This window comes from Periplaneta americana, chromosome 12 (assembly GCF_040183065.1).
Source record: "Periplaneta americana isolate PAMFEO1 chromosome 12, P.americana_PAMFEO1_priV1, whole genome shotgun sequence".
Lineage (NCBI taxonomy): Eukaryota > Metazoa > Arthropoda > Insecta > Blattodea > Blattidae > Periplaneta > Periplaneta americana.
Window position 1 is genome coordinate 92250488 of NC_091128.1, and position 23044 is coordinate 92273531.

At 34.4% G+C, this 23044-nt stretch overlaps 1 protein-coding gene across 1 annotated transcript in view; it reads right to left on the reverse strand.

Moving 5' to 3' along the window:
• LOC138710687 (heterogeneous nuclear ribonucleoprotein A1, A2/B1 homolog) overlaps positions 1–18013 on the reverse strand; it is a 30291-nt gene extending 12278 nt beyond the window's left edge. The window contains exons 1-4 of the mRNA XM_069841750.1: positions 17855–18013; positions 12367–12521; positions 9725–9845; positions 7498–7708 (exon numbers count right to left, since the gene is read on the reverse strand). Coding sequence (XP_069697851.1) covers positions 7498–7708; positions 9725–9845; positions 12367–12521; positions 17855–17932 — 565 coding nt within the window. The 5' untranslated portion in view covers positions 17933–18013. The remainder of the gene's footprint in view (positions 1–7497; positions 7709–9724; positions 9846–12366; positions 12522–17854) is intronic.
• Between the last annotated feature and the right edge of the window lie 5031 nt (positions 18014–23044).

Sequence of the window (23044 nt, forward strand, 5' to 3'; positions counted from 1 at the left end):
ACATAACCATAACATGAATACTTATGAATAATTTCAAGTTACAAATATGGTCGAGCATAAAGTCATATGAAACTTGCTTGCGCTCGTTTCATAAACAAACATACTCGCGTCATAATTACTACCATTATAGGCTTGTTGCATAATGTACTATTATAATACACATCTTGTGTGATGTACTTGTGTAATGTCACTTCATACAATGGTAAGTTGATACATTTTCAACTAATTCCTAAGAGTTAAAATTTAATTCATGCTGCTGTGTGTCTAGTTGTTAGATTTAAAACATTAAATTATTTCCACGGTTTTCATTGTTTAATTTCAGTTAAAACCATGAAATAAATAATTTAAACACGCGAATCTGATGCAGTAGTGACATGCAAGTGAACTTTGTTTACAACTTTCGACAGTGACACTCAGGTCATAGTCACAGGAAGAAGGTTGAAAAAGTGATGCCAGAAGTGCACTGTTGTCAAACTACACAGACTCTCAGCCTAATTTTCTATTAATCATGCACTGCACAATAGGTTTTTGTTTATTTGAACATATTCCTTTGCCCTCTTCAATCTGCAAAGTCACACCACTTTCATTCTGTATGTATAAGGAGACATTGCAGTTGTTCTTGGTTAAAGCAGGTAAACTTGTCAATAGTGATGGGTCCAACAGACTCTCTGGTTGCCAGCTTGCTCGTTCACGAGTTGGTTGACAGGTCGCTGGTTCACGAGTAGCTAGACAGCTCACGAACGAAATCGTTCAAGAACTGGTTGCATAAAATGTCGAAACTGTTTCAATAGTAGTCTATGTTGGTTCCACATCCATCCACTATCAGCATATGGCATGGTTTCTTGAAGATTATTCTTTCTCGGTCTTTCTCAAAGTTTCTAATGAACTGCAGATGTTACGTGATCATGTAATGAACGCCATTGTTTACTCGAGAGTGGGAGTCATGATATGAGTTGTGTGCTTTTGCGAGTTGCGAGCTGAAAGAGCTGGAAGGGCCTCACGAACGAATAGCTCTCAGTGCGCGAACTAGCTCGAAGGAGAAAGTCGTTGAAAAGAGTCAGTTCGTTCACAAATGACCCATCACTACTTGTCAGTCCATTCTTGTTGGTGTGAGTTTAACTGATATCAATGATTACAGTTAATCTTTTCCCAACATGTGCACATGCAGATGTTGTATATAGACATCTTACAGTATATCTGATGATTTGATTAATCTTGACAGCCCCATTTTAAAAGAGAAAAGAGACAGAAGCAGCATTGATTAAATAAATTGGTGTAATAATAATAATAATAATAATAATAATAATAATAATAATAATAATAATAATAATAGACTATTATTAGTTGTAGTTCCACTGCATTAAATTTCTGAATCATATTACATTTCATGATAATATTAAAATAATATTAGTTATAAACTTAAGACATATTTCTAGAGCGCATTATTATTTCATATAATATAAGATGAGTAAAACGTATAGAATACTGCTTGTAGCATTGCTAGTTTTAATTTTACAACAAAACTCTATATACAAAAGTTATAAGGGACTGAAAAAGAAATATTTTGAACTTGTTTTCAAATGAATCTGTTTTTTTTTTTTTAATGGCATCATGTACTCATTTTTTTCATTTTTGGCCTCTTCAGGGCTCAAAACATACAACAATCATATTTAATTAAATAATCACAGACAAGAGCCACTATCCAAGATATTTTTTCATGGTAACATTATGGACAGTGTGACAGAAGCCAGTAGCAGAGATGCTTAGATCTAAAGCAAGAAGGTTTTAAAGCAACCTATTGTTTGTTTAATTCCTCATTATTGCTTTCCAACACTTCTCAGTCACATTTCAATCTCAATAAAACATGTTTTTTTTATCACAAAGTGAAAATTATTCAAATGCTGTAGCCTAGTAATTAAAGTTCCATCATCTACAAATTGTATTAAATATCTCGTTTTGTACAGAGTCTCCAGGCTGGAGGCTATATAACTTAGCAGAGCTAGCATGGCACTCCTATGCAATAGGTGCAGCTCTCTTCCCGGTAACACATTTCCCACCTCTGAGGACAAACATGCTGTTTGATTGTAAATGCCATTAACACTAACATTAAAACTGTAACTCACTAAACACAGTGAACTCCAAACTATACACTATACACATAGCAAGAATGTGAACATGCAAACTCACACTAGACACTCATATTATGGTTCAGACTGCTGACAGTCGTTGCACTATCTGAGTAAATAATCTGGCGGTTACCGAGAGAACCATTCTCGCACCATCTGCATAAATAATCTGGTGGTCACCAAGTGGCCAGTCCCCTGGTAGCATTTAGAATCTTAATGGTAGAGGTCTTCAACTGAACACTCTGTATTATACATAGGGACTCTATTTTTTGGTAATAGCGATATGCGTGAAATTTTTCACATTTAAATTCCTTGTTACATTTACCCTTCTAGATATCTAAAATACAATATTTAAGGGGACTGGGTATTCTGAGCATATGGCTGTTGTGTACGAGTGAAGAGATTTTGCTATTAGTCTTCAAGTTTTTAATCTATTAATTTACAATTTTTACAACATACACATATTATTTGTAGGTATATTTTGATTTTTAGATTATCTTCCTATGTCTTTTACTTTATTTTATAAAAAAAATTTTAAACCTGAAAAATATGAATTAAATTTAAGTTAAAAACATAGATATTTCAGGAATATTTTTTCCCCAGAAAATATTTGCATTACAGGTTCCTAAAAATTCAAGCATATTTCCAATGCAGTTGACTATATTTTCAGCCATTTTAATCACATTATATATATTCGTTCAATTAAAAAAAATATTTTCCATACTGAAAAAAAAATATATCTAAAAAATTTTCATATTCTTTAATACTTTTCTGTCTGTGAAATCCATAATAATTTTGATAACCATATGAATGTGGCCATGAATCTTCACTACCATATGAATTAGGACTATACCAAATTTCGACCTGCTAAACTCAGTAGTTTTTTGAGAAAAATGTTCCTAAATTATCTATGTTTTTAACTTAAATTTAATTAATATTTTTCGGGTTTAAAATTGTTTATAAAATCAAGTATACGAGATAGAAAGATAATCTAAAAACTGAAATATACCTGTAATTATTGTGTGTATACTGTGAAAATTTAAAATTGATAGATTCAAAAGTTAAAGAATAACAGCAAAATTTCTTCACTTATTTCACTTACACACAACAGTCATATGCTCAGACTACCTAGGTCCCTTAAGCAAAAATAACTCGCAAAATTTGGATCTTTGTGCGAAATAAATGTCTATAACCATGAAATATACCCCCTATATCGCAAGAACTACGAAATATGAACCAAAATGTTATCCAATATTGTTAAAAAAAAACAGGTTTGTGACTTGTTTCAATTTCAACTTGGTAATGCCAATATTTCTTTATTTTCTCTATGGATATTGTGGACACTCAATTTCACTATCTAGAGATGCCTATAAAAAAAAAATCCTGTAATCGACTGCAGCGAAGATTGAAGAAAGTTGTATCTAACATAAAATATTCTTCAATCTTTTATGCAGTATGTTATGCACTAGAAACCATATTTTGATGTGATGAGGTTTTGTGGGGACTAGTACTAGTGGGAATTATTTACAGAAAGTGTAATTTCTTACATCAGTCTAATGTGAACACTGAGAGGGGCTTTTACATGTTCACGAAAATACTCATTGACTGTTGCATAAATCTTCGTGGGGATAATGTAGATACCATGCTTAGTTCATATTTTGGAGATGCTGATATGTGTTACAAAAAAGTAACAAAAAGGATTATTTTCGAGAATTTTACATCACTACTTCAAGGCAATTGTCGTAAATATGATCATTATGAAATAATACGAGTCACTATAGTCATAATTTATTTCATAAAAGCAGAAACAGTAACAGCTACAGTCACAATAGACAATCTTAGTGTGGATATTGTATACAGGGTAGAAGGTGTTCAATCACGGTCATCTTAAGAAACGAATCCTTAGCACAGTATGAATGGAAAAGTCCTACACCATTTTGTTCCCTTGCACTTAGATTTCCAGAAATAATTATTTTACACAAAATTTAGAAATACACTTATTTTTTATAGATATCTTTACATTAGAGTTCTAAGTTCCAACAAATATTTTCCATAATGTTTGCAGTTTAAGAGTATTTAATACTTTAATTATTAATAATAAATCATGTTAAGTAATGGATATTTGGCAATGCTGTTACCGAAAGATAATGGAGTGCTTCACCCTAAGGCCCGAGTATTGCAGGATGTAGGTTGCAGAGTGTTTTGCAGAGTGGAGTGTATAGCAGACAATGTTTGCCTACATCTTTTCCCTGTAACATGCTGCCAGTGCTGTGACCTCTTTGTGTTTAGTTCCTTTGACAGGTACGAGTTTCTCACAAAACAGATTTTAGTGTTGTTGTATTTAGAAGTAGTTTTCCAACAGCTGACATATTTGGTAAGGTAGCCATTAATGAAACCATTAACGTGAAGAATTTAATAAATGGTAAACAATAACAATGGAAAAGTGCTATACATTTTTAACTTAATCCCTAGATCATATATGTAACAGATAACTCATCGCTATGTTAAAATCGGCAGCACTTTGAAAAGAACAACTGCCAGGATCGCCACCTGTCCGCCGTAAACGAACATGAGATGGCAGTACAGTCGCTAATGCAATTCAAATGGGAATTATGACGTGACTCCTTATGTAATAACTAGATGGCAGCGTAGTAAACCTGACAAAAGTTGTTAACCTCAAAGCCTATAAGGCCGACCTATCTGGGTATATATGATCTAGGCTTAATCCAACACTATTTGACAATTTAACGAGCACATTTATGACTGTAAAGAATGTACAAGTGAACTAAAATCTATTATTTCTGCTGTGCTTTGTGTGAATTGGATTATGAACTGTATGTATCCTTTACTGTGACTGGTTATTTGAAACTTTCTCTACATACTCATTAATATTGTAGTAGTAGCAGTAGCAATAGTAGTCTAACGCCCAGGAACTTGGACGAACTCCATTCTCCTTCTTGCTTCCCAATATAATTTTGATGCTGAAGTCAATTCTAATGCACTTAATGCAAGACATGTGTGAAGATGATCTTCTGTCATTATTGAGTTTACCCCGTTGCATAGGACGCACTTTGAATATGGATATATGGAAATTCTGTGTAGGTGAGCTGCTAAGCAGTCATGTCCTGTTGTAATACGAAACATCGCCACTGCTTCTTGTCTGGGTGAATTGGGTACAGTAGAATTCCTTGTATCTGGCAACCATGGGATAAAGCCAGTACCAGATAACTGATTTTGCCAGATAATTGGAAAATACGCTTATAGGTTATGTAAAGACATATTATACTGCACAAACATTTTTTTTTCCATGTTGAAATTTAGTAATTTTCGTATAGATATTTAAAAATAAAGTTTTGAAATACGTATGTTTATTTTTAGTACTGAATGCAGTAATGTACATTCATCAGCTCATAATTATTGTAATACAGTAATACATAAATAAAAATAATAATCCATGGCCCTACAGCCCGTGAAGGGCCTAAACCGACCAGCCGGCTGCTGGCTTCACACCTACATGCCGAAGCAAAGGTGGATGATATGCATCCAGAATGAAGGTATCGTGTGGTTAGCACGATGATCCCCCCTGCCGTTATAGCTGGCATTCACAACCAGTTTTCGCTACCTATCATAGCTCCCCAAGTGCATTACGATGCTGGGTGGGCACCAGTCCCATACACTGGCCGAAATTTCATGAGAAAATTTCTTCTCCCATGAGGACTCAAACCAGCGTGCATTCCATAATGAGAGTCCTAGGCAGGATGCCTTAGACTACGACACCACGGCACGGGACACAGTAATACATAATAGTGTAAAAAATACTAAAAGTTTTCGTAACCTTAGGAGGCCACGTGACGAGAAGAGCAGTGTAGTCAACATCTCAACTATGAAGATGATGAAGTAGCGTTCGATGATTTGAACCTCTTTAACATATCTCTAATGTCTACTTGTTTAAATATACTATCCATCACTCTAATGAAACTTTTATGCACTACAGCGTAACAGAGAATTTCATACTTTCCTATTTAGACTCGTCCAACACTCCTTCAAAACGGGCGAGTTCAAGTGGTAAATTTAAAGCATGACTAAAAACTTTTTTTTCCTAGCCAAAAGTGCCCTTGTTTTGGTACTGCCTGTTATTTTAATGCTGGATACGAAGGATTTTACTGTAGTGAGTATTTGTTATTTAGAACAGACCAAGACTTGTTATTACTTGCAGTTTTATTTTGTTCTTTTACTTCTTTGATCTTTCTTGTTGATTAATATTTTGGCTGATTGGTAGGGCATTTCATGCTGTGATACTTGTTGGATTTTTGTGTCTTTTTTTGATAAGTAAACTGCCATTTCATTACCTTGTAGACCGCATGTGTGTGTAATTTAATATATTTATCAAGTATCAGCAGCATTTTAATTTTGTTTTGTATTTCCTGCGATCATTTGTTGGGGGGAGCATTTTATTTTGCTATTGGCTGGATGATGATGATGATGATGATGATGATGATGATAATAATAATATATTAATAATATGATTAGTTATTTTTGGTAACCTGATGTACCCTCTCAATAAACTTGAAGATTCTTAAGATATGTATTGTGTTTTTACAAGAACAGTAAATATTAATTCATCATAACTCTGATTTTAACTCCACATTCGGACTAAATTGTACTCCTGTTCCACTAAAAAAAAGTAATGTGTTCCATTGCTTGAATTCAATAATGCAGCATAAGAGTGATGTAAAACAAATTTGATGTAAAACAAATTTTGAAATTAACTTTTTTTAGCATAATTTGCTTCTGAACTGCCTACACAATCACATTATTACTCTACACCTCTTCCTTGTTATTATAATTTAACATCACTGATATTACTTGCCAATACTTGACTAATTCACAATAAAGTTCGTAAATTATTTAATGTGCAAATGTAAATAAAATAAGTTACTAAAAACCACGTAAAACTGAAGTGTTTCCGTGAGTCGTAATGGTTACTTACCAAGGGCAGCGACCTTTGTGAAACGGGTCGGATGTTGACATTGATTACATAACTGCCCTCACTGCTGCGGAGAACTGGTGTATCCATGCTAGTGAATTTACTGCGATGTTGCAATTTTCGATTACCCGCTAAATAAAAAGAAATAACGCAAAATGACAAAGGAAATTTCAGTTCCTTTTATCTTAAAGATTTAGTGTATGAAATTACTGTCCCTGAACACCTTCCACTCTGTAACCATTATCTAAACTAACAACCCATTATGTCGTTAATATGAATAAGGGTAGACATAAGATACATTTGCATAGAATATTAAACAGTACAGAAAATGAGACACATACAACACCTCATCTTCATCTTCATCTAAGACGTAAATTAACTTACAGATTATTTTATCCACTGGATCATAATCCTCAAATTCGACAAAACCAAAACCTCTCTTCATGCCAGTTTCTTGATCTCTACCAATGCTACAGGCCACAATTGGTCCATAATTCTGGAAATATTGCCTCAAGTCTTCTTCTTCTATATCAGATCTCAAACCACCAACAAAGAGCTTTCTTACTGTAGTACTCACTTCTGGACACCCGCTATCCTATATGACAAATAAAACAAAAATAATTTTGTTCTAAGCAGTCTGCATTTTCAACATTAGCTGTATAAAGAGTCATTCCGAAGCTGGTTTCTAAACTTTCAAGTGTTAGATGGAGCATGTATTTGTGAATAAATTTTCAACAACAACTCTAATAAACAAGAAGAGCAGTTCTGGATTCACGACTGGTTTCCAAATTTAGAAGTTTAAAACTTTCAAGACAAGAATCTACATAAAGATTAATTTTTTGGTCCTATAGAATACGTCTGTTACGGTGACAATTAATATTAGAAGAGAAAAATTCACTCCGGTGCAAGGGATCGAACCCGGGTTCTTCGTTATACATACCAATCGCTCTAACCATTGAGCTATGCCGAAATTCAATCCACAGAATAGGATCGAATTCCCCTCTCCCAGTGTTTTTCCCTTTGTGGCCTGACTCCAAGTTCGATATGTATGTTGACATTTGTTTTATATATATTAAGTCAACTGCCATTATACAAGGAGCGCACTCAGTTGAGTGACTTGGTGGCCGGGATTCCACAGTAATGTGCATTGTTGCTCGAAGAATCTACGTAAAGATTAATTTTTTTGTCCTACAGAATACGTCTGTTACGGTAAAAATTAATATAAGAAGAGAATATATAAAAAAAATGTCAACATACATGTCGAACTTGGAGTCAGGCCACAAAGGGAAAAATACTGGAGGAGGGGAATTCCATCCGGTGCTGTGGATTGAACTTCAGCGTAGCTCAATGGTTAGAGCGCTTGGTATGTAGAACCAAGGACTCAGGCTCGATCCCCAGCACCGGAGCGAATTTTTCTCTTCTAATATTAATTTCAAAACAGCAGAAAATACAACTATTTAAACATGCAATTTAAGTCTATTGCAGAGTCCTCAGTTCCTCTGTAGTGTTGTTTTTTAATGGGATAATAAGTTAGCAAGATAGTAATTCCTCACTAACAACAACTCAGAAGTGATGACATGACAGTAATGAGGTTGTAGTGGAATAAAGAGGACAGAAAAAAATAAAGTCAAATAGAGAGAACCAATCCTACCCAGGGCCATTTTCTCAATTACACGTCTCTTAGGATCTGGTCAATAGTGTGTTTATACGTGTATGTTGTGCTTCAGAACTAAATCACTAATATCCATTTTCAATTTCTGCATAGATCAGCCGGTATTATTATTATTTTTATTACTACTACTTCCTACAAACAAAATACTGAGGTGATATCTTATAAAAATTGAGAAGAGTGTTGTAGAGGAACTGGTCACAGAATTTTGTTTTACTTCTTTATTAATGAACAAAGGTATTTTACATATAGTAAATATACTAAAGTCCAAACATTCAGAGCAGGAGAAATCAAATACATAAGAAAAATAGCAGGTTATTATTCTTGAAAAATCGACAAAACTATGCATAAAGAATAAGAGCAGCAGAAATGAAATAGCCTACATGAGAAAAACAGCAGGTTATTTTTCTTCAAAGGTTACAATATGCAATATAAATTTTCCATTACAGCACACATTCTCTCTCGAAAAGCTTCAATTAAAAATTACGTGTACAATGAATCACCATCAACAATATAATAGGAAGGTGCCACTTAAATTCAGAAAGATGCAATACATTAAAAAACCAGCTAACTGTGTAGAATCTGGTAATATGTAAATTTTTATTAAAAAAAATATTGAATTTTACAATATAAATACGAATTAAAATAACTGGCTGCCTTCTGAAACGCTTTCATATTCGCAAAGCATTATATTTCAGGTAATAAAGACTGTATAATGTTAAATTTTAATTTCTTTAATCAGTAAAAATACACCATGTCATGTTTCTTTAGCGGTCCTCATTGCCTTTGTCATGATCTTATCATGGTTATTGCCAAGGTTGTGGTCCATGTCGTTATCCTTGTCATGATTCTACATTTATTGTTTCAAAATAATATCGTTTTCCCTGTTTGATAAGTGACTTTTATGTCACAAAATACAATATACAGTTTGACTTTACTTACCCGGTGAGGTACAGCTCTCTTTGCTTCCACAATCCTGCCATCTACCTTGTGTGGACGGGCCCTCTGGGCATCTTCCAACATGTATGCATGGGAATATGTAACAAATCCAAATCCTCGTGATCTGTGATGAACACAAAGAGGACAATAATAAAACAAAATATGTAATTAAGTGGCGCATACAAGAGGCTCTTATCAACTGCAGCCTAAATTCGGGTGCAGACAAGATGAGTATTTAGTGACAAAACAACAGATTATCTAGTAGAGTCATCCTGATGAAAAATGAGATACAGTCTTCAACAGCAAATTTCTATTTGTGAGAACTTCTGGACAAAACAAATCCGACGAGAACTCCAAGCTCTGAGGGCTGCCAAATCATCTCGTAAATTCTCCAAAGTGTCAGACAAATAACTGTTGGTGAGTACATATTGCATGCCTACAAGTAGGCCTAAATTAAGTTTTACATATTAAAAATATTATTTGTTTTACAGTGTGATGAATATGGATGTGTTTTTCTTTCAAATAGTCTTAAGGTTATATGCAGGGTCTGGATTCTGATGACATGCCATCTTTCTTCCCTTGTATCGGAAACATTGCTCATTTGTTTATAAATCCCATTTGTGACGTCCACATTCTAAAAATCTGCATAGGTAACTTTTTGTCATTTTCTGGTTTTAGGTCACTTTTAAGTCATTTTTTTAAGTTTTGGGTCAATATTTTACACACTAACGGGATTTCATAAAGGCAATCTGCTTTTGTCGTATTTACATTGATCTACTGGAAGAAATGAACAGAAACATATTACGGTAATATATATATCACATCACTTTGACTTTTTGTCTGCTTGCTGCAAACAGAAACGAAAGAACAAAAATGGCGAATGATTATACCCAGTATTTATCGAGCCTTAGGAAGTACATAATGTCTAAGGAGCAAATGAAAACACGCAGATGTTTAAATGTAGCTGATCTGCAATGTGATTGGCTGCTGGAAATCAGAGCGACATGACTATAATACACGAATTTTTCTCTTGTGACAGACTTTGCAATAATGAAATGAAACCATTTAACCTTCAGTTGCAATCTGTGGTTGCAATAAAGTTTTCAGTGAAGAAAGTTCCAGTAACAATATTTTAGTTACCAGTACTGTTATTATTTCACATAACATTTAAATAAAATTACTCGGGTACTGTAATCCAACATTTTAAATCCTATTTTTTTTCTTTCTTTCTTTATAGGAGTTCCAAAGAAGAAAATGATGCTCTGAAATTGTAGATTTTTAATTAATTATTCAAATTACCTAATTAATTCAATTAATTTTGTTCTTGTTTATTACTTTTCTAGTTGTTAAAAATTAAGTATGTGTGCCTACTAATTCAATAATCTTTAATCTGTAACTTTTGTACAGCAGTTTAACATAAACAATTATTAATTAAAATAAAAAATCCAATTTTTAGGTCATGTTTTTGTAATTATTAGGTCATTTTCATTCAATTTTAAAGTCATTTTATACGTCATTTTTCAAGAATTTTTAGGTCATCAAAATCCAGGCTCTGGTTATAAGCATAATTCCAATAACGTATGTATATGAAGCAAATGGTAAACCGTGCGGAGAAACGAGCATTGAGTGACTTCTACTGATTTTGGAATAGACACAGACGCACTTGAACTGCCAACATAGAAAACAAAAAATCACTACCTGTTCAAGAATGCCACACTCAATCGCTTTCACCTTCATCTTGATAATAAAAGTCTAAACTAATCTAACCTAACCTGTCACTAAAATTCTACACTAACCTAACCTAACTTGTCACAGATTCGCCTATACAAGGCATAATAAAGTCTAAACTATCCTAACCTAACATGTCACAGTTTCGTATATGCAAAGCATAATAAAAGCCTAAACTAACTTAACCTAACATGTCACTAAAATCCTAACCTAACCTGTCAAAGATTTGCCTATAAAAGGCATAACAAAACCCTAAACTACCGTAACCTAACCTGTCACAGATAGGCTAAGTACGTAAGACATAATAAAAGTCTAAACTAGCCTAACCTGTCATAACACTCCATTCTCTTACCTCTACACACTTCCCTGAGGTATGAAAATGGCCGAATTTCTATCCCGCTGGAACATTGCAAACTAGCATGAAACGTTCGTATTGTCTCGTAAGTTATGTTGGTACGACATGTAAGACGGCTGAAGATGCATATCCGCAATAGGAAAAGAAGTCACTCCACGCTCGTTTAACTAACCGTGCAACTTAAGTTAAATGTATTTATGTACCTACACATGGAACAAAGACTGAACGAACTCTGCACTAGCGCCGCATGGTATCAGCCGTTTCAATTAACAAAGGGAGACCACTATTTATTTCTATTCGTCATGGTGAAACTAAACTAGAATGAAAACTATGGAGTTGAAACAGAGTGAATACCAGTGAGACAGTAAAGTAAGATGTAATAGAAGCTTGGAAAAAAATAGAAGATTATGAATGGCTAGAAAAGAAGTACTTCCACAGAATTCATGCAACAAAACTTTCCACAAAACAAACAGCAGTGTAGCTAAAATGCATCAGCTCTCTTTGACTAAAAAAAAGTAAACTTTTTTTCTAACTGAAATTGACTAGGCCTATTTGAACTTGCCTCTTTGTTTTTGGTTCCTTCATCACACACACATCTATAATTTTTCCCCATTGTTCGTAAAATGCTTTCAACGACTCTTCCGTGGTGAAATAATTGAGTCCACCAATGAAAAGCTTCCTGCAATTATCTTGTTCATCAGGTATGCTTTTTTCTTCCTGAAAGTGGAAAAAAAAGTTTGAAGATAAGAGGTCACAAAAGAAATTTAATATTTGAAGGCGTGAGAATGATATACCAGTCCTAAGCAACACACAAAAATTTTTACAGGAAAGCATATTAAAGGTTTAGAGTTCAATGCTATTACGTACGGTATCATAATTTATTTGGCATATACTTACGTAATTTGTTGAGTAATTTTATAATATTTAACTTGTAGCTTCCCCATGTGTAAGAAATGAGCTCTCACAAAAAAAAAAATAAATAAATAAAATAAAATAAAAAATGTGGCTTTTGACTAGCTCATTCTCACCCCTTCATTTTTAGACACAAAATTAATATTAAGTCAAGATGAAAGTCAAGAGACCACAATGCAAACACAATTTCAGAGGTCAACAAAACAATGCTTAAGAAAAAGATCACATAGAAAAATGGAAGGAAGAGGTTTCCTTTCCTTCAGCTATTATTGCATAGAACCATTTACAAATATATGACATCTGAGAAATAAATTAACAGAACACTGAAATATAAGTATGAAATTATGTATTCATGAATATATATATATATATATATATATATATATATATATATATATTATACATATGCAGTTACAAAGTTGCTAAACATTAACTAAAGCTCTAACCTAAGCTAATAAAACCCAACCCAATCTAATATAAAAATGTAAGACGTTATCCAAAAACATCTCCGGGGTTTTAAAAATCCGTAACATTCTGGTTACTGACCTTATCTTAGGAATTTTCATACAACTTTGAGGATAAGAAAAATACTTTTTCATTTTTCAAATATTAATAGAATTTAATAGGAACTTTTAGCTTTATATCAGTAAAAAATATTTTAAGATATCTATAAAGTTGAGTAAGTTGTGCATTAAAATATCCTGCCATGCACAGACTTCAGCGCCACATTCTGTAAGTTTGTCGCTTGTTTACTCAAAATTGCATTTTTCTAACTTCAATTGATAATAACTTGGCCAATTTTTAAGATTTCTCCACCAAAGTTTGCAATACTACTTGTTTCTTTGAATATTATAAAGGAGATGACCTACAATCATTAGTTAAAAAGAAAACAAACTATTATACAACACTGAACATTTCATAATTTTTTTCTTACATAACAGAAATAAATTATGACTATTTTTATGGAGCTACATGCAAGCTGGTGCATCATATTCTCTTTGTATGCATATTAGCTACAAATTAAATAAAAAAAAAAAATAAAAATTATTAAATAATATTAAAAAGCTGGAGAGTTATGAAGGATCAACTGTTTTAGTACATTGTGTCTGGTATAAATAAATAAATGAGTGAATTAATGAATGAATGAATAAATAAATAGATAAATAAGTAATTACATAGTTACATGGACAAATGGATGGATGGGTGAGTGAATAAATAAATAAATATATTTTTAAATAAATAAATGAACAAGTAAATAAATAATTAATTAATTAAAGGGCAAAATAATTATCATTATTGTTCATACATCTTGATTACACACTTAACACTGTATCACTTCGGAATACAGTATGTATTATATGACTTTCTTGTGTTAAATTCTATCGTACCTGGTTTACATGTTTAGACCTTTTATGGGTCATCCTCAGAACTCTGTAAACCAGGTACGATAGAATTTAACACAAGAAAGTCATATAATACATATTCCGAAATCATTATTATAACTGTCAATCATATCTTATTTCAATAGGCCTAAGTGAAATTAGTTGGCTGAGGAGTTTGCCTGCCTATCCGGAGTTTCATTCGGTTGTGGGTTCAATTCCCGCTTGGGTTGATTACCTGGTTGGGTTTTTTCGAGGTTTCCCCAACCGTAAGGCGACTGTCAGGTAATCTATGATGAATCCCCGGCTTCATCCCGCCAAATACCGTCTCGCTATCACCAATTCCATCAATGCTAAATAATCAAGTAGTTGATACAGCGTCGTTAAATAACCTACTAGAAATAAGAGAAATCCAATATTGTATTATTGTTTATAAACATATAAATTTATGCGTTTATCACTGTTAGTGATAATATTCACATTATTAATTAATTAATAAGTTTGTGAGCAAACGTAAATACGCATTTTATTTTCTAATATGGCTCAATCGCATTATATCTAATAAAAACCAGTTAATATTATTATGAATCATAATTTGTGACTTATTTCGTTTTCAGTATTGATTTGAAGTCGGTGTGTAAATCAAATTGCCTTTACCAAGCCAAAGGAATAATCCACGGATTAAAACTGCAGACACGGTGGAGATGCTGTGGACACCGTGGAATTTGAAAATTGATTTTGTTTTATTTCTCACGAAGATTTAGAATGACCACTAACACACCTGACTTATCTTTCACACCCTTAACCATAAGTTACCTATAAAAAAATTAATTTCCTCACAATTTCAGTTGTTGCCATTTTTGGGTTCTAAAAGTGATGATTTTCATGAGAATGACCCATATATGCAACGACAAAACCATTTGAGCTAAGATTTACTAAAATACAATTAAACAATATTATAATTAATTAACAAAACAACATTACATCTGGACTTCTTACTATGACTGCTTTTGTTGTCTATGTACCGGGTGAATGAGATGAAACGCCACCAAAGTTGCAGAGAACTAGTTGCCAGAGTGCCAAACCTGCTCCCTGGTTTATGGCCGTTATTCTCGGACTAGATCCCACACAAAGTACATAAGATTGGGTCTTCCAGTTATCGATAGTAAGCTTATTTTTTTTTATTTTATTGGGTTATTTTACGACGCTGTACCAACATCTAGGTTATTTAGCGTCTGAATGATATGAAGGTGATAATGCCGGTGAAATGAGTCCGGGGTCCAGCACCGAAAGGTACCCTACGTAAGCTTTTTATGTTTTATCATATCGCACTTTGACGGTAGGAAGACTAATCCTATAGCATGTGGGAGCCGCTAGACTTTCGGTTAAGCAGTGGCATTTTGTCTTGTCCACCAGATATTTTAGTCATATAGTGTTGACATAAAGGAAATTGAAGTTATACAAATATAGTTAAGTGCATTATAACAGAATCGAGTAGGCAGTTTGAAAAAAAAACGAGGCATATGTTTTGCATATTATTTTTTTTGGACAATCGTCATTTAAATAAATCTGTTTTTAATTTTGAAAATTACATAAATTTGTTTCATAAGTAAAAATTTGTCCTATAAGAAAGTTTTCAACGTCATTGCCAAGGCATTACGTAGGTCATTTTGTTTCAGTGTAAACAGTCATTGTTGTTTCTGGTAATGAAATTTGTATTAAATGATAAATATATGAGTTTAATTAGAAGTTTTGTAATCATTTAATGATTATGGCAAAAAATTAGTTGAGGATTTACTGGAAGAAGAGATTATTGTAGAGTAGTGGATCAAACTGCTCCAGTAACATTTAATAATTGTACGAATTGTAATAGCCTATATCTCATTTAATTTTTCTATAAATGCTCCTTTTGTTTCTACTTACTGGACTAGTGTGGTACCTATGTAATTATAACAGCACTGTGATTTCTTTTGTTTGTATTGCAACCAGAAAACATGTGGTATTGTCAACTTACATTCCAAACATTATAACATTATTCCAAAAACATTTTGAAGACAGCAAAAATCTGAGGCACCACAAAAAAATTTGTAGCTGCCATGGCAACCTGACGACCAAGATTTGTCTATTCCTGATTCCAGTGATTTCATATGTGCTACAAAGTGGTGTATCCTAGCTTAACTTTCAACACCGCAGCTAAAAGATCACCCAAATTTCATATTCCAACAAGACGAATATCTTCGCACTTTCACGATGAGTTTTACATCTACCTCAACACTGGATCACATACCAGTGTGACATTGATGGGATGCAAATCAACGGTTAGCCTACTGTGGGGGTCTTTGTGGTCGATGGTCGACAAAACTTTTCCTTTGCGACTTTTCTTGTGAAAGTACATTAAAGATGTTATGTATGTCCCACCCTTCCCTTTTATCATAAACGATCTGAAGATTCGTATCAGGAATGGCGTGAGCATCATAGAAGACGATCATATTATGGCGAATGTGGAAGGAACTCTAGTATTGTACTGATGTGTCATGTGACTCAGATTGTACATATTGATAATACTCCAAAAAATACTTTTCAAGTTGCTATTTGTAGGCTATTCCTACTTTCTGCTTCAAAGTACAATACGTTCAATAATAGATCTATGTGTGTAGTGACGATGTAAAACCTCGGAATTTCTTTTTAATAACCCGCTTATAGATATCTTTACAGCAAGAATGAAGTTAAATGCACTACACATAACAACAATAAACATAAGCCCTATCTAGTGACGACTTGGGTTCCATGTTGTTAGGTCTATCCTTCTGAGTCCTGAGACATTTGTTGTTTTATTTCTGAAGTTCAATATAGGCCCTGATTCTACAATGAAAAATAGGTCACTGACATGAAGAAAAATGCTGAAAAAATTCTGCAGATTACAATTAAGGGCACAAATGCACGTATATTATACTATAATTACTTCGGGTCTCTGCATAGGCTATACATCTTTCTCGTATATCATAATCATGTACTTATGAAGTATGGTATAGTATACTATACTCTCAGGAGATAGGAAGGAAAGTCTGAAGAAAATGAAGCATGCTAGTAATATGACAAAATTGGTGCTATGGCTTGTCAAAATGTAAGCTGTTCGATTATTAGAAAAAATGTAGGCCTTACTCGTAACTGCAAAAGTTTAAAAATGCACGCACACACACAATGCTTATTTCTTATACTTCTTTCACTTCAATGGCACTATGGTCCTTTCAGCATAACCTTGGCCTCTTTAATGACAGCCATCCAATAAAACCGATTCTGTGCTTTCAATTTCCCTCTTTTAATTTAATTTTCCTTTATGTTATTTTAGACATCATCACTCCACGCGCAGTCTATCCTTATACAATTGCATTCAATTAAATATCATGAACTTCCTGTGCGCTAGTTTCTCATTTTATAATTCAGAGTTGCAAGAGTATTCATGAACAATAACTGAACCAACGTTTTCTGTATCACTTTACGCAACACAGAATGGACAAGAAACTACAATAGCCGACTTTCTATTACAGTAGGCCTGAGTATTAACTTCGGACATACCTACTACCTACTATGGGAAATTGTCTACATACAATTCTCTGAAATATATGAAACATTGTAATTCGTATTTAATTATAAAATTGCTACATACTCTGAAAAAAAGCTGACCTATGTTTTGCCCGATGTTAGATCTACATAACCTAACCTACATTCAAACCTTCCTGTTTTCTCAACTAGGCTAACCTTAATGTAAGTCTCTTGTAACTGTATCTTTACGTCTTCTTTATTCTCAATCCTCTCTTCTTCTCCCGAGCCTTCCATTGTAACGAACTATTAAATATTATACTTTCCAATCACTTGCTTTTCGTCGCACTTTCTCGTTCACCTACTATGCAGTGTTGCCAACACATACATTATATTCCCATCAGTAAAACACCTGGAAATCCGTCAGAATCCGTCAAAATTAAAAAAGGACCGACACAATATACCTACTTATATATAAATAAAAAAGAAAATTTTAACACAACTTACCAATCTTGATTAAAGTAATAATTCATCTACATCATCTGCCTCTAGTTCTGCAGTTGATGTGCAGGGTTCGTCTACGCTGCGGTACGGTGCCATTGTGCCAATTTGGTTGAGAACATCGTCTGGTATATTTGGCTCGGAAACATGACGGCCTCTCTTCTTGGAATTGGTAATCCCTCATAAACCCCCATCCTCTACTCAACCCCTAGCCGCGTGGCAGAAATACAATAGATACCAGCATTGCCAAATCTAGCAGTCATTGCCTCTACCTGTTGGGTTTCACCCGTTCTCAGTGTCTTTGTCGACGTGTTGTTTTATACCGTTGTGCGCTTCAATATGTCTCATTTATTCCGGCCATGATTATTGAATGTTGGAGCAGATGATCCGCAGCCAGGCCTCCTGATACACCTGAAGATCCAGGACCATCACGACAAGAACAACAAATAACACCGTCGAAGAAAACAGAATATCTTATTTGGAGAGGAGCGCAGCTAAGAAAACAAAGTGTTAAAATTGTGTCTAACGTTAGAAATGCTATCCATAAAGTAATGGAAAGTTCAGGCAGTTTAATAAGTATAAATATTAATCACTTAACATCGGACGCAACCGGCGGAGTTGGATATATGGGGCATAGAAATTAAGAATTACGGTTCATCAACTAAAGAGAAAATAAACAAATTAAAACATAATTCGGCAAGATAGACGATTTTATACGTGATTTACTTCGCCGAACAGTATGTGAACAGTACGCGAAAGAGATATCGCCAACAGCAAGACCGTCCTTAGCAACTAAATAATGACATTATTCACAGCAGCGCTTAAACGTTTTCTAACTTACAGCAGTGAATTAAATGTTTTTAAATCACTCTACATGACAACCAACATATTAGCAATAGTAAAATGAATATATATGAACTTATTCGCCAATAACACGGTACAAAGAAAAGCCCTACAATTTAAAATTAAATTTACATACCAGTAATGAATAAAATATTGTATAGCATACTAGAGTAAACAGATTTTATGCGTTCGTGGAAATTATCACCTAAGGCGAAGCTGATAAAATCTAACTTTACTCTTTTGTACTATAAATTCTATAACTATTCAATGATCACAGTTTCAGAAAATTTTACCAGCGCAACATTCTTAATTAAGTATAAAATTCTGGAACTTCAATAACATGAGAATTTAACACTTATTATAGAAGTCTGCATTTTTTTGTTTATTTAGGCAAAACATGTTAGTGAAAGTATAAATATAAAGTGTTTTTAAAATAAGTTTGTTCATTTTTATACCAATTTTGTTTTAGTAATTATAAATTAAGGTATATTTACAAAGATAATATTAGTCTTTCTGAAAATCGCGGTTTCACGGAACACAGTTTGAAAAACGTTCGCAAATCACAATGACTTCAAGAATTGGCAACTCGGCTAAGGGTTTATCCCTTGCGCGTGCCTGCAGTTAACTGGTGAAGGGGATGAGGGAAGGTCGTCATGTTTTCGTGCGAAGTATAGCGTATAGTCATGACAGCATTTTTTTACACGCTTAAGTCCAGCACGCACAGTTAGAATCGAATTCACCATATTGGTTTTAAGTCTATTTCTAAGGGAAGTTTTCACATTGTTGAGCATACTAAATGCTCTCTCCACGTCAGCATTCGACCACGGTAAGACCAAAATCATGGCTAAGTCTGAGAGTTCTTGAAATGGATTTTGAGAACTTGCATCCTTATATGACGCGATCTAATGCCAAAATTCAATTGTGTTGGTAACATTTTGCCATTGAACAGTGGTTAATTTAGACCATTGAAAATCAATTTTTGTTATTACATTTCCAGTTAACCCTAATTCTTTAGCTAATGGGATTATACTCTCTTTAACTACTCTCAAACACTGTTCTGGTGCAATTAAAGACACTTTTTGCAAAACCTGTACATTCCTCGGCAGTCGCCGTTGGAGTTCGTCTGCTAAGCAAAACAAAAAATTTTCGCACCTATTGCGAAACACTTTTTCATTATCAGGGCTGATTTTATAGTCCTTTTTCAAATCAGTTAATAAAATTTCTACTTCATGGCCAAGATACATATTAGGGGACTTGTATTTTCTAACTTCCACGGTTAGCAGATCTTCCCTATAACCAGGCAACAACAATTCGTCTAGTAATACCTACAATGAGTAGAATTAAATTTTTAAGAAGCTTCGAAGGATCTGCTGTACTTGACTGGAATGACTTATTGACTTTCTGAGATTCTTCTAGATATGGTTTAAGAAATACAAGATAGAGTTTATTGATAACGTCACAGTACATACTAAATAAGAGTTCAACTGTGTAGCACTTATTTTGAAGTCTAGATGTCTCAAAATGTGTCTGTAATTCAAGCCACTGATTTAGTATGCGATTGACAGCAACTTTAATCGATAGCCACCTTGTATTTGACTGCTGTAAAATTTTAAGGGGATCGACTCCATCATTTATTGCTTGGAATAAAAACCTATATGTGATCTGTCGAGAAGATGACTTTGAAAACCAAGAATAAGTTTCAGATATCAACAATTCAACATTTCTTGGCAACATTTCTGCAGCAGAAGACACAGCTAACTGAACTGAGTGACAAACACAAGGAATCAATACAAGATTACCGACTTCCTGCTTCAGTTTCTGATAGACCCCATTGTTAATGCCTACCATTACTGACGCATTGTCGGTCCCCACGCCTCTCATTTGTTTAATGTCTAACCCGTAGTCTGAAAGTAATGACTTTATTGCACTCACAATACAATCTGCATTTCCCTGTTCTAGTTCAACAATTCCAAGAAAAGTGGATACAATTGTATGTTGTTGTTTCGAATAATATACAATGCACACAGCCAGTAGTTTTACGACAGAAATATCTGTCGATTCGTCAATAAGAAGACTAAAGTGGCCACTATCAATATCGCTCTGTAGTTCTGATTTAAAATGTTGGAAAAGAATATTCCTAATCAAACCACTACACTTTGTGCGGTGAAGTCGTAAAAGAGAAGCATGGTCAGCACCTTTGAAAAATCTCTTGGTAAGCTCGGAAAGATGATCAACAGACCATTATTGAGCAATGGGTAATTACAAAAAGTGAAAGAGTAGCTTCAGCAGCTGCACATTCGTACGTATGTTTGACTGGTATAAATTGCAATTTTGACTGGCGCGAAGTTGAAAATGGTTCTGATGCTTTTAAATGTTTCTTCTTCCATGATCGAGTAAATCTGACACTCGCACATTCAGACTGCACTGACAATACTTGCACCGCGCAATACTAGGGTCTCCTGGCACCTCCAACAGCCAATCCTTCACTCTTTCATCACTTAACCACTCTTTTCTAAATTTTCTAGTATAGCTCTTATCTTTCTTTTTCTGACATATTAAATCTGTCAATAAAACATTCACAAAGTAGTACAGACACTAATAATCGTTTCATCTTAAAAAATACACATTCACAAAGCAGTACAGACACTAATAATCGTTTCATCTTAAAAAAAATACAATGTAGGTAACGCGATATAGAAACAAAAGTACACTTATGGGGCACGCTACATTCCACTACACAGAACGCACACAGAATAATTACTTACACTTTGTGATGCAATCAGCTCCGTCTCAAGATTCTGGACACGAGAGTCACCGATTCGTTTTATTAGAATATGTTTAATTTTTTTAACCAATGCCAAGCTCTGTGTCCACTTGGTGCAGGCCTGATAAAGACAGCTTCTGTTGGGAGCGAGGTCTTATCTGGAATACACTTTTGTTATGCCGACCTTCCACCTCACATTCCAATACACGGTAGTAATCGTGTCTACAAGTCGCAGGAAAGTTGCAACGTTCATACTCGGCGTAACCGTCAATCTCTGACTTGATTACGAGGAAATTAGAAACGGAAGATTCCTTAACATGGTACGGTATGGACAGGGCTATTCAAAGAAAAAGTAAGATTCCCCAAAAATTAAATAATTGAAAATGACAGCACCTAAAAAAAAGTCAAAAGCCACCGATGTAAATAGTAATTTCTGCCAGGAAATCCGTCACTCGTCAAAGCCATTTTTTTCCCGTCCGTTACGTTGAAATTCCGTCAATTTTGACGGAATTCCCGTCCAGTTGGCAACACTGCTACTATGTCGCACGGCAACGGACAGAATTACCAACAGCACAACATATTTTCAACTAAAAACGCAGCCAAAAACAGCTTAAATCATAAGCAAGCCACAATCTTTATTCTATTTTATATTATCAGTAACTTTTATAGGTTGGGGGTGGTAGCGCTGTTGAAGTTGAAGTTGGTTGTAATTTATGCCCCAGTTGTTTTTATTTCTTAAGAATTGATGCAGGAAGTTCTAAGTTGTGGCTGCACTGTTATCTTCTCTGCGTAGGCCAGCGCTGCCAACTTACTTACTTACAAATGGCTTTTAAGGAACCCGCAGGTTCATTGCTGCCCTCACGTAAGCCCGTCACCGATCCCTTCCTGTGCAAGATTAATCCAGTCTCTATCATCATATCCCACCTCCCTCAAATCCATCTTAATACTATCCTCCCACCTACGTCTCGGCCTCCCCAAAGGTATTTTTCCTTCCGGCCTCCCAACTAACACTCTATATGCATTTCTGGATTCGCCCATACGTGCTACATGCCCTGCCCATCTCAAACGAAATCTCATAACCTTATTCGTGCCAGAGAATCAGTCTCATTCTGAGGCTCATTGTATGGATTCGTACCGGTAACAAGCTGTTTTTTACGGTGATGAGTTGTTAACCCTTCGCCCAACCCTCATGCTGGAGGACCACCCCTTATCGGCTGTCCATGACTGCTTATTCAATATATTCGCAGCTACCCTCCAAATCTGAAGGCCGTCTCCTCTATCTGCAACCTGAGGACGCGCCC